Raw genomic sequence first — 13,475 nt, forward strand, 5'->3', positions numbered from 1 at the left:
TAGTAATCTCGAGCAGGTCAGTCATATGCCAGATTAGCATTACAGAAGTGAGATTGCTGAACTCAACCGATTACTGAGTTTGCTGAACTGATTACTGATTATTAATTACTGAACTGAACTGAGATCACTGAGTCTGCTGAATTGATTACTGATTACTGAGATTACTGAACTGAACTGAACTGAGATTACAATTTTGCTAGAAAATCAGACTTAGGATTAAGAAGTGCATTACAGAATGATAATATACAAGAGTGAGGGGAAGAGACTCGTGCAGAGCTAAATTCTGATTCTGAACTGAACTGAGATTGCAAATTGTTGTGTTGAACTGTTGATAGTATCATAACAGAACCTTAGGTTTATGAGTCTGCTGATTGTGCTGTAATTTCTAATGAGCCTGCACTGATTGTGCTGTAAATTCCGCTGGACGATTTTTTTTGAGTTTATGTTAGATTTGTTGAGTGGGTGATTATTGAGTTTGGGTTGAACAGAGATGGCTTCTGCAAGTGGATCTGGAAGTGCATCGGCTAGTAATACCGGGACAGTGGCCAAATCTAGAAAAAATGCAACTGGAGTTAGAGATGATCCGGCATGGGCACACGGTTATGAAGTTCCAGTAGAGAGGTTAAAAATTAAATGTAAATATTGTGACAAGGTAGTTTCTGGAGGTCCCTATAGATTGAAGCATCACTTAGGATGTACCAAGATTAACGTGGCACCTTGTCATGCTGTTCCTGATGAAGTTAAGAATAATATGCTCAGTATTTGTATGCGTTTAGAGGGTCTTTCAATGAAGAAAAAACAAGCTAGTAGTTGTGGTTTGGAGGATGATGATGTTGTAGACGTTGATAATGATGATGAAGATGCAGGGGTTGGTATAAAGAGAAAGGGAAAGGAAACAACTGAAATTTCTAGTTTTTTTAAGAAGAGAAGTTTGAACATTCAAAGCAAGCAAAAACAACCAACAATTAATCAAATGATGAAGAAGGATTTAAGAGAGGATGTTTGCATGCAAATTGCCCGTTTTTTCTATACAAGTGCAATTCCATTTAATTGTGTGAAGAATCCTGAGTTTGAGAAGATGTGTCATTTGATTGGGAAGTATGGTGTTGGATTGAAACCGCCGTCTTATCATGAGATTAGTGATAAATATTTGAGAAAAGAGGTTGATAACACTATGTCATTGCTTGAGGAGCATAAAACTATATGGAAAAAGTCGGGGTGTTCTATAATGTCAGATGGTTGGACTGATAAGAAGAGAAGGTCCATATGCAATTTCTTAGTGAATAGCCCTAAGGGAACAATTTTTTTGACTTCTACTGACACATTAGATATATCCAAGACTGCAGTGAAAGTATTTGAGATGATAGATGATATAGTTGAGCAAGTTGGGGAAGAGAACGTAGTTCAAATTGTCACGGACAATGCTGCCAATTACAGGGCGGCAGGTGAGATGTTAATGGAGAAGCGGAAGAAGTTATTTTGGACTCCTTGTGCAGCTCATTGCATAGATCTTATGCTAGAGGATTTAGAGAAGAAGATTAAGGTACTTGAGCTGACGATAATGAAAGGGAGAAAGATTACGACCTTCATTTACTCGAGAACACTCCTCATCACAATGTTGAAGCTTTCACTAAGGGCAAAGATTTGATTAGACTCGCTTTGCCATGCTTATGCCTCTTCGATCTCTACGAACTATGTTTGCATCCATGCAATGGAAAGGGAGTCGATTTGCGAAGTTAGAAGGTGGAAAGTATGCGGAGCGTACTGTTATGAATAATAGATTTTGGAATAATGTTAATACATGTTTGAAGGCTACATATCCTCTCATTAAGGTGCTCCGCATGGTGGATTCGGATGAAAAGCCCGCAATGGGTTTTATTTATAATGAGATGGAGACAGCAAAGCAGAAAATCAAAGCAAACTTCAAGGATGATCGGAAGAGGTAAAATTATTTATAAGCTGCTATATGCTTAATCTTTAATTACTTATGCATCATTAAAATTTATATTAGAAATTTGATTATTTGAAAGTATCTAATAAATGCTCGTTTCATGCTTTTAGCTATGATCCCATTTGGAAGGTTATTGATGAGAGATGGGAGGTTCAACTTCATAGGCCTTTGCATGCTGCTGCTTATTATTTGAATCATCAGTTGCATTTCTCTTCTGAATTTAGAGCTGATAGGGAAGTTATGCGTGGATTATATAAGGTTATGGATATAATGTTAGACGATGAAGAAAGGGATAAGGTTGATTTGCAGCTAGAGGAATTCAAGCATGAGAGAGGCCTCTTTGGATTTTCATCGGCAAAGTCTATGAGGTTCAAGAAGACATCGGCAGATTGGTGGGAGTCATATGGTGCCGATACCCCAGAGTTGCAAAAATTTAGTATAAAGATATTGAGTTTGACTTGTAGCTCTTCGGGATGTGAGCGTAATTGGAGTGCTTTTGAAATGGTATTCTATGAATTCCCTTTTTTTATCATGTGCTTATTAGAATTCGTTTTAATATATCTACTAACTGTTTTTTGGTTTTTCCTAGGTACACACAAAGAGAAGAAATCGGTTGCATCAAAAGAAGATAAATGATTTAGTATTTGTGATGTACAATTTGAAGTTGAAGGATAAGAAGATCAGGAAGCAAGTTGATCTTCAAGTGGATGACATTTCTTCCGACGATGAATGGATTGCCGAAGAGGAGACAGAGAATACTGTAACTTCAAGGCATAATTTTAACTTGTGTGCTCTTGGTTGTGGGGATGATGGTGACGAAGAAAGTTGAGGGAGTCAAATTGGCGATGAAGATGCAGAGAATATGCTCACCCCACAGCATGCCACGGTTGATGACTTAGAGCTTCCCGAAGAGGATGAATTTGATACTTTATATGATGATGATGTTGGTAACGATGAAGATTTGGATGAGATTTGACCTTCTGTGTTATAATTTATGTTGTTAACAGTTTACTTTGAGAGTTTGAGTTATGATTTAGACTTTGAATTTCGATAATTTGTAACGATATTTTGTGCTTTTAAGCCTTTTATAACTTATTGTTGGTTTTTGGTTTTTGGTCCTTTTTTGAATATAAGGAATCAAGGATTGATTTTTTTTTTGCTCAGGAAAGGATAGTACATATATAAATATGCTATGTTTTTAATGTTAGGTAGAATCTTACGATTCACGTTACGATTCTACGATTCACGATTTTACGACCCTCGACCGATTCTAGGTAGAATCGCGATTATGAAAACTTTGGTTGTAATTGCCTCAAACAGCCCTGAACTGCCAGTGGACGGAGCTGCCGCTGCTCCAGAAAGTGAGCCCGAGCTGGCAGCGGAAGCAGGTGCAGGTGCACCAAATGGAGATGGTCCAGAAGCAGCAGGCGACGGCATCCCGAGAAGGGAAGAGGTCGTGCTAGCGGTGGAGGATGCCATCCCAAACGAGGGCGAGCTGGAACCCGAAGCTAAGGACGGGCCCGAGACTGCCTCAACTGAGGACGGAGTCCCGAAAGGGCACGGAGCAGCGGCCGCAGCCGGGGCGCCGAACAACTGAGAGGGAGAGCTTATAGTGGATGAGGCAAAAGGGAAGCAGAAGTGGAAGCAGGTGCACCAAACGGAGAAGGTCCAGAAGCAGCAGACGACGGCGTCCCGAGAAGGGAAGAGGTGGTGCTAGCGGCGGAGGATGCCATCCCAAACAAGGGCGAGCTGGAACCCGAAGCTGTACCGAACGGAGTAGAAACGGTCCCCAAATAAGGACGGGCCCGACACTGCCGCAACTGAGGACGGAGTCCCGAAAGGGGACGGAGCAGCAGCTACAGCCGGTGCGCCGAACAACGGAGAGGGAGAGCTTATAGTGGATGGAGCCGACCCGAACGCTGATGAGGCAGAACTGGCGGCAGATGATGCAGAGGTGAACAGCGATGAGCCAGATCTGGCGGCAGATGACGCAGCGTTGAACAGCGACGAGCCGGAGCTGGCCGCAGACGACGGAGTGGCGAACAATGAGGAGCTGGTGCTGAAAGCGGAGGAGCCAATGCCTAAAAATGAAAGGACGGAGGCTGGGGCAGTGGAGGCGGAGCCGAAGCCGAAAGGGGAGGAACTGCAGAACGCTGGAACTTGATTCTCTTCTGAGTTTGGTTTGTTGGTCAGCTGTCTTTATTGAACTTGAATGAAGAACTTGATTCAAGTTTCTAGCATTTTCATTCATTGCTTTCGAGTCTCTCTGACGACACTTCAGCATTTTCTTCTGGCCTTTTGTTTTGTCCATGATGTTCTCTCTACCATTTTCCTGTCACTCACTTTTACTTGCACTCATTCTTTGTTTTTTTGTTTTCTTTTTTATTTTTGATGCTCCTCTGGGTGGCTAGACCGAGTGAGGGGTCTGTTAATACAAAGAGAGAAAATTTCGCTCGCATTTATAAGCTTGTGTACATTTATCATTAGTACTTTATATCCGATCGTGCTTAGCATATAAATGTGACCCTGGGCATATAAAGCATGGACAAAAAAAAAAAAAAGTAAACCAGAAAAAGGGGCAAAAATTATGACTTGCTGACTTTTAGAGTTAACTTGCCAATTAGAGTTAACGTGTAAACGCAGTTGATTTGCAGTTTGGAGCTTTTCATGCAAAACCGTACACTGTCACTATCAAAAACCATGCATGGACGTAAATACTAAATATGGCAACTAGCACAGACATATATGGCAACCATGCAGCTTTTTTTTGGCGGGCCCCGGTAATGCTAACGCCTGCCAGTTCGGTACGGTTAAGCTAACTACTGTTGGTTAGCTCATTAAATAAATGGCTGCCGTGCATGATAATGAAGTTATATGCCATTATATTTGGCGAATTTCTCGTACATATTGACCTAAATAAACATAATTATGCCCAATCGAGTGGGTTCTTCAATTAAGGCATTATAAATTCAATTTTTCATCACATAATAATATCTTGGCCCTAATTGCTTCTCCTTTCTGAGTTCCAACTAAGCCTATGAATTTCTCTTCTGACCTCAACTCTCTCTCTCTCTCTCTCTCTCTCTATATATATATATATATATATATCTTAGGTCACGTTGACATAGGAAGTAGTGACATTATTAATTTGCATGACTAGACTCAACTTGGGGTGATTCATTTATGCTACGTCCATTCGTTTATCCTTTCCTGGAGAAACGACGGAATAAAAGTGGGGGAAAGAAGATATCAAATTATGTACATTCACCTAGGGGATGTAACAATTCAAGCTAGACGGTAGATAAAAGAATCCAAAAAAAAAAGAAAGAAAGAAAATCCAATATTGCTTCAAAAGAAATATAGCTGGTGGTGGGACTGGTTCCATTTTAATGGAAGTTTCATTTCATAATATTTGATAGCATATCATCCGCATTTATAACCTTGACAGCATACTTAATATATGGAAGCTGAATTTCCAATGCTATATATAAATATATATGTATATAGCTTGAGTTATAATATCCCGCTAGATTATGACATTCTGTTGCACCATAGAAATGGTAAAAAGTCTGGCAGAAGTCTCTGTAAGTATATTGTTCATAAGGCAATTCTTGGGCTACGAAAATATTTCGTATAGGGCGCACTTGATCCAGGCATTTCGCTGATTTCCAAACCAAAATTAGGGAACAAACAAAAGAAGAAAATGACGAAGAAATGACTGGAAAGCTGGTTCTTCTTGAATTACAATCTGAGTCACATATTAATCGTGTGTTTGATTTTTTAGTTGAGATTTTAACTCAATTCAATTCAATTTTAGAGAGTAAAAAAAGATTAAAAAAGATTATTATTATTAATGTTGAAAAATATATGGATGTGTGAGAATATATATATATATATATATATATATATAGATGTAAAGTAGATATGAAATTTATTATTAAAAAATTAATTATAAAAATGGTTAGAAAAAAAATGAGTTAAAAGAAAGAAAAAAGAAAAAACAGTAATAATTGTAATGTTGAATTTATGGAAGAATATAATTGAGTCGGGTAAAGTAAAATTTTAATCTTAAAATCAAATAAGTATATGGCTCCCTTTGCCTATATATAGCGGCCAAAATACAAAATTCTATTAGGCAATTCATGACAAGCCTTAACTCCCTAAATGGAAGATGGACAAAGAAGTTCGTTCAACCTAGCTAGGAAGGGAATGGTATGGAAGAGTTTCACAAAAGGAAGTGAAGAGGTCTCTATGAATATTGATAAAATTCATTCTATTAATAATTGCTTCAAATTCATATTCATATCAAATTATTTTGGATTATAATAAATTTCTAGAATTAGTCAAAATTATCATTTCTTATTATTCATTTATATTCCCGCGGGAATTTAAGTAAATGATGTGGCATTCATTTTCCCTTTGCTCTTGTTGATAGAATTGATGAGCGAACCCAGCCAAAAGAAGCTATCGAGAAGGACAACAATTTGGTGACAAAAAATAAAAATAAAATAATTCGGCATCTTCAAGATGTTCTTTAATCTGTTATTGTATATAGATATTATTTGTAAGTCGGGAAGTGGCGATGTAATATATGAACTACAATAAAATTAGGGTCCATAATAAAAAGCTTCGACTACTTCTGTATATGCCATCATATTTGGCGAATTTCACGTACATATTGACCTAAATAAACATAATTATGCCTAATCGAGTGGGTTCTTCAATTAAGGCATTATGAATTCAAGTTTTCATCACACAATAATATCTTGTCCCTAATTACTTCTCCTTTCTGAGTACCAACTATGCTTATCAATTTCTCTTCTAACCTCAACTCTCTCTCTATATATTGTTAGTATCCCGTTTTGGTTCACTGACTCTAACGAGGGCAAAATCTTCATTTCAATCATTTATCGGAGGGAAGTATTTTTGACTCTTTGCTCGAGCATTCACAACTTTTGAAAATGAAACATTTTTTAATTTAAATCCGATTTTACATTTTTCAGAAAAATACTCTGCGGATATTCTCGGGCTTTGCTACATTAATCTTAATTTTCAATATTCAGTGCGATACTCGAGGTCGAAAAATAATTCTCTACATAATATTGACCTCTAAATTTTTCTGAACGCAACAGTATTTTCGTATCATTTTTTGGATGCCCGTTTGAAAAGACGAGAAATCCGAAAATAATTGAGCAATTTACAATCGACGCGCGTCAAGGGGCTTGATATCGATTTGTCGAGATTCCGTCTCCACTAACACAAATTAAAATTCTCATAGAGTTGATTATTTCTCGAATTTCATGATTTCGAAATCCCCATTACGGAAATGACGATGCATTCCCAAAAATCGATTTATCGGTCGATGAACACCCGTATGAATATAAATAATTAAAAAAGGAAAAAAGAGAAAGCAGAAGTCAAAGCGGGGTCATTTTCCCTCTTTCTTTCTTTTCCATTTCCTTTTCTTTTTCTGTTCTCTGTTCTCCTGACCTGACCTGAGCCAGCCATAAATTTTTTGCCTTTTCCTTCCTCTTCCTTCTGCTCACGAAATCTCCCCTTTTCACCTCACAGCTCACCCTCTGAACATCTTCACCTCCTGCCCGTTGCTGTTCTCAGCTGAAGCCCCGGTCAATTCTTTCCTTTTTCTTTCTCTTTTCCTTTTCATTCCCTTCTGCTCCCTTTCCCCGCAGCCTCTTCTTTCACGAAAATTCTTCCCCAGCTGGACCGACCCTCAACGCTACTCTACGGTAGGACAACTGTGTTTTTCTCTTTTTTCTTTTTTGTAAATGTTGAAAACCGCTCACCCATTCTAATTGTTACATCATTTCCTCTGCTGAATATTACAACATGTTTCATTTTACAAACCAATTTTAATTTTATTACGCTATTTAACTTTATTTACTTTCAATTCAATAACATAATTTTTTTTTCAATTTTTTTAACTATTCAATTCAATTTTTAATATTAAATTATATCAATTATTCATTATTTTTTTATAATTAACGCAATTATTATTTTTTCTCAACTATTCATTACTTTATTAAATTTTTATCATAATTTAACAATACAATCATTATAATCAATTAAAATCAAAATTCAACTCTACTCAATTCTAAAACTTAAACGCAAAATTAACATCTGAGGTCCACTTGGAAGGAGGAAGGAGGAGAAAAATAGATAAAAGATGACTAAGTTGAGACATAATGGGAGAAAAGAGCGCTACGCTACGGTAGGACAGCTGTGTTTTTCTATTTTTTTTCCTTTTTTCGTTTTTGTAAATGTTGAAAAGTGCTCACCCATCTAATTGTTACGTCATTCCCTTTGCTGAATATTTTTACTTCATTCTCAATCTCAATATATTATCACTAGCTAGTCGATCAAGACTACTTCATTCACGAGTTCATTCTTTTCTTATTTGTTCAAAGAAATCAAACAAAGTTGCCAATGAAATATTGAATCATGCATGCATTGTGATAATTGCATAATGTACGTACCCGTTATGACCGAGTATGATAATTTTATGAGACTCCAACATCCTCCTCTCTTTGATCGATGATGGCCTTTAAATTGTTTTTACGGTTATAAAGAAAGTTCAAGATCTAGTATAATAAAATAGAAATCTTAAATAACTAATAAAAGAGTAAGTGTTGTCCCAATAGATACAGAACCTGTGACCTGTAAAAAGAAAGTTGCACTTTTAGCCCGCTACCTCTAGATTGTTTTCTATTTTAGTCTATTTTCTTTTCTTTTTATTTTGTTCATTTTCATCCAATAACTTTGCTTACTTTTCTGTTTTAGCCATTTTCCTTTTTATTTCATCGTTTTCGTACTTCAATTAAATTTTTTATCAGGAAAATGTTATGTTATGGTCCCTAACTTCTGAAATTTTTTAAATTACATCCTCATTCCGTCTCTTTTTCTTTGCAATCCTTTTTTCAAGGAAAAACATTTTGTCTTTATTCATTTTGTGTTTAGGTCTCCCGCAAAAATGTAATACGAACTTTTTTGCAATAAAAAGTATTTTAAAATATTAAAAAAAGAGGAGGGGAATTGTAGAGAGAAACAGTGGACGAAGGAGGGCAAATGTCGGACGCTAACAACAAACACGTAAATAAACCGAATCCAACCCAATGCAGCTTTACACGAGCATCATGCGTTTTAGATGACACTAGATGTAGTCTAACCCCACACTACCATACACCAGACCCTCAATTTTCCCATACTTGAAGCATCTTACCACTGCGCATGATTGAGATCCAATCAAAAATGTAAAATTGCGCCTCATCGCGCTTCCGAGCATAATCACAACACCAAACTACAACACTCAGTCTCCGAAAGCATCGACGGTTTAACAGACATTGCACTAGAAGGAGCTACACAACAAAGCAACAGCCACAGTGAAACAGCTCGAAAGAAAGAAAGACTACTCATGGAGATCATAACGAAGAGCATCTTACTAATAATGCAATTACATTCATACAACACTGGAAGTGGAGGGCATCGACAGATGTATGAATATATTAAAAACTTCATGAGGCAGTAATTCATAATGTCGCACAACGAGTTGAGACTATAACACTAAACCATGTTAGTCTGCAAAAAACAAACAAACAAAGTATATGGCCTGTTAATAAGCTTCTTTATATCTCAAGAATGGCAGCAAAGTTCTAGAATCCATATGCTCGTCCTTAACTCCAAAATAAAAAACCAAAACCAGGAATGAAAAAGCAAAACGGGGCAACTGTTGTCCAATATGCATCCACTTTTTCCTTCGACAGTAACTCTTCTGGAACCTCGCACAAGCCCTGTGACCACTGAACTTCTGGGGCACGCATCTCCTTGGGTCCGCAACAAGCAGGGTACCATCATACCTGGCCAACATTACCAAACCAACCCCATCATCATTAGCAATTTGCTATACTAGCTCGTCTCCATGAGCAATCCACAATTCACAAAATGCACTAATATATCCATATACTTCATTTCTAATGGATCATCAACCATAACTTCACTTCCTGCAGAATCATCCAAGGTCACCAGCATTCTTATTTCTCTCCTACTGACATCTTACTGACAATCATTAAGAGGTCGATGAAACTCAAACTCTCCCTATGTGCAAGATAGGTTACAAGTTGGCGGCACATGAACTTATTTGAAACAAAAAACAGAGCTTGCATGGGGTTCCACGATCACAGCTGATATTTGGCATCAATGAACTAGGAAAAACCTAAGCACGTGAATTTCCAGGTAAAAGGAACTACTTTAATTACCTGACCAAGATGTCCTTGTCCTTCTTGCTCTACTCGTCAACGTACTTCTCGTAGAAGGCGACCAGAGCCTTGGCAATGCTCTGACGGATAGTGTGGATCTGCAACGTGTGCCCACCTCCCTTGTTGCGGATCCTAATGTCGACACTGACTAAACGATGTCGCTCGAGGAGAAGAATGGGCTCATACGCCTTGAACGAGAGGATCTCCAGCTCCACGAGCTCAATGGGGACGTCGGAGATCTTGATCAGATCATGGCTGCGCTTGCAGTAGGTTGCTGCCATCCTTTTCTCGTCAAAGCACTGCACGGACTCCACAGCTACCACAATGATTTTGAGGCTTCACCTGCTCAGTTGGGGGATGTGAGGAGAGGAAACCCAGACCTACAGTCACTCTCTGTGAAGTGCGAGAGGTACTTAGTCTCTTCTTGCAATATGTTACCAGATACCGACCATCCTTCTGAACATTTCCTACATCCACCAGCTTCATGGATTCATCATGCTTTGAACAGGACTGAGATTCAGTTCCCGTGCCATCAGACGTACTTCCCTTGCCCTCCTTCATAGGTACGTGCAATTTTTCATCTTCACCAGCACACTTAACAATGCAAGCACAATCGTCCTGACTAGACCCTCGATCAACCACTCTATCTGGTTCACCCAGATGAACATTTACTGAAGAATCAAGGAGTGACGTCATAGGAAATATAGAATTGCTCTCACTATTGCTCACATTTCCAGACTCCGATGTCCCAATAGACTGGTTGCCGACGCGTTTTTTTATCCGCCTGTAAACCATGATACTCATTCTGTTCTTATCTAAGCATAACTTCTTTGATATTCTAGGCGAGCTATTCATAGACCTATGCAATTGAAAGGCCAATTCAGCATCATCAACCACTCTATCACTGGCACCCGTCTCATTGCACTCCCGCGGATTTGTTTCATCTTTCTTGGCTCCAAGGGAATTGCTCAGGAGGGGAACATTTTCCTTCACCACTGTATCATCACTGGATCTTACACAGTCCTCATTCTTGCTGCCCCTCACAGAACTTGCACCCTTCTCGACATTCTGAAGTGGTTTAGCAATGTCCCCCGAATCTTTGATCCTCTCACATGTTATTGCACAAGCCATCTCACGGCTCTTCCCGGCACTTCTCTTTCGTCTCAATGTACAATTCTGTACCAGCGATTTCGGGACCCAGCAATCAACGCAAACAGAGAACTCTGAGCCAGAACACGAATAGGACCAAGGCGCAGTGCTCTTATAATCCATGAAACAACTCTTATGGATCATCCTATTACAATCACGACACCGGAAACCATCAGACACCTCAGCGAAACAGTATGAACAAATAGCCGAAGACTCCACCCGAGAAATGCACTTTCTACAAAGCAAAACAATGCGCCACTCGCTGTATAGGGTTTGGAGTCGGTGCCTACCGCTGCTCAGGTCGATCCTGAACCCACATGCATGGCATTCCGATATATTGGGGAGATCTCTCGTCTTCCTCGGGATCGAGGGGCGGGGAACCAAGACTGGCTTGTTCCTGTTCCGGGAGAAGACGGAAGTTATCGCCGGGTGATGGGGCTTCGGGCAGCCGGAGAGGTGGCGCCGGCGGCTGTATTGGACAAGCACGGTGGTCTTCGGAGGGACCGAATCGGCGGATTGCGGAGCTCGGTGATCATTGGAAAGATTCATCGCGGAAGATCTATGGTCGGGAAGATTGGGAGAAATGACGATTTAGGGTTTTACACAGAGAGAGAGAGAGAGAGAGAGAGAGAGATTTTGGAGGGAATGGACCGGTTTGCGGGTATGTGGGGCCCTTCAGCATTTTGGGCCCCCAATTTAGGTGAATTTTCGTATTAGTCTCCCTAAAGTTTAAACATGCAAAGAGACCCCATAAGTGGAAACAAATTTCCGTTCTGCACCCATCCGTTGAAAAATTAAATGTTCAGTCAGCATTTGACGTGCTCTAGGGTCGAAATATAATGACCCCTCATGCCAATTCTTATACTACCTAATCCAGTGACATTATATCACTAATCTTTTGTTGTTTCAAAATTCGGTTATTGTGATATAATGACTTTCATTTATTTACAGAGAAATGGAGGTAAAAAAAGTTCAATAATTAATTCAATAAGTTGAATTCTCCTTATATCTATTTTTCTTCCTTGCTTGCAAACCCTTATGATAGTTTTACTCGCAGATGCAATTGCATAAGTTTTTTAAAGACATCAATTTGAAATGATAATAGATTACTATTTATTGGTTGATGAGGTTGAGTGAGCGGTAAAAACGTACAAAAAGCTTCTTATAAATGATCGACATGTCGAGGTCAAGGGTATTAGCAGCAGTTCTGCGTAGATATATATTCGTCCAGATTCATTATCACCTTCTCTGGTATCGGGTCGATCATGTAAAAGTTTAACTAATGGTGATTGTTTTTGCAAAGAGCAAGACCAAGGAAAAGTATTAATCTATGGACAGACAGACAGACACTGTACAAAGTATTGTTGATTGATCCATGAATTTAATTTGTCATGAAAGATTGCAACAGGCTCATGTCCTATTAGCAAATTGTGTCGTCTCATCACTTTCTACCAAAATAAGAATAATAAATAGAATGGTGGCCACCTTAATTAACTAGTTATATGCATACCACACTCCCCCTCTTCTTTTGTGACGAGGACTTTTTTCGAATATATTGAAGAAAAAGAAGTAAAAAGACAATCGTAGTTTCCTCCTTCTTAAGCTTTACGAACCTTCAATTACGGGAAAAATATATATATATATATATATATCCATCTTAGTTTTCAAGAACTGCGCACAATCTTTTTACATGAAAAAGATTGTTCTAAATTTATTTATATTACTAATATAGTGTTGGTTGAGTGGTAAGCAATCTTAACCTCCCGTGAGGAGAAGAATATAAGTTCGAATATTGGGAAGTGCACTTGTTGGGAGTGGGAATGACCTTTAATGCACGATTCCCGAAATCGCGAGAGTAATGTTTCTAACCATTTTAATTTACCGAAAGAAATATATTTATTTATTCAAATAGCTGACGTTACAATTACATTCAAATATAAGATTTGCTATTTATAATATATTAATAGCTGAAACGACTATTTGGCACGTTTATACATTTGCAAGAATTGCTATAAGTATGTGCTGGCATGATTCATGTATTTACAAGACGCATCACTACCATGATTTTATTTCAAAAGCACATTAAGTTGAGTAAATTATAATAA

General features: G+C 38.5%; 1 protein-coding gene and 1 pseudogene across 2 annotated transcripts; one reads left to right on the forward strand and one right to left on the reverse strand.

Annotated features, from left to right (window-relative positions):
- Positions 1–490: 490 nt before the first annotated feature.
- LOC116193941 lies at positions 491–2,812 on the forward strand (annotated as a pseudogene).
- Positions 2,813–9,444: 6,632 nt separating this feature from the next.
- Positions 9,445–12,005, reverse strand: LOC116197678. 2 transcript variants are annotated; one of them, XM_031527874.1, is made up of 3 exons: positions 11,661–12,005; positions 10,222–11,515; positions 9,445–9,822 (listed from the first exon to the last, which is right to left on the reverse strand). In XM_031527874.1, the coding sequence occupies exons 1-2, from the start codon at positions 11,696–11,698 to the stop codon at positions 10,513–10,515; spliced, it is 1,041 nt and encodes a 346-aa protein (XP_031383734.1). In that variant the 5' UTR covers positions 11,699–12,005; the 3' UTR covers positions 9,445–9,822; positions 10,222–10,512. The 2 variants fall into 2 exon arrangements, with proteins under 2 accessions (XP_031383734.1, XP_031383733.1); XM_031527873.1 differs by having other exon boundaries at positions 10,222–12,005.
- Positions 12,006–13,475: the final 1,470 nt, after the last annotated feature.

Source organism: Punica granatum, chromosome 2 (assembly GCF_007655135.1).
Source record: "Punica granatum isolate Tunisia-2019 chromosome 2, ASM765513v2, whole genome shotgun sequence".
Classification (NCBI taxonomy): Eukaryota; Viridiplantae; Streptophyta; class Magnoliopsida; order Myrtales; family Lythraceae; genus Punica; species Punica granatum.

Bases quoted from the DNA above. Each gene is read 5' to 3' on its own strand.
- LOC116197678 (XM_031527873.1), bottom strand. From the start codon at position 11,919: ATGAATCTTTCCAATGATCACCGAGCTCCGCAATCCGCCGATTCGGTC.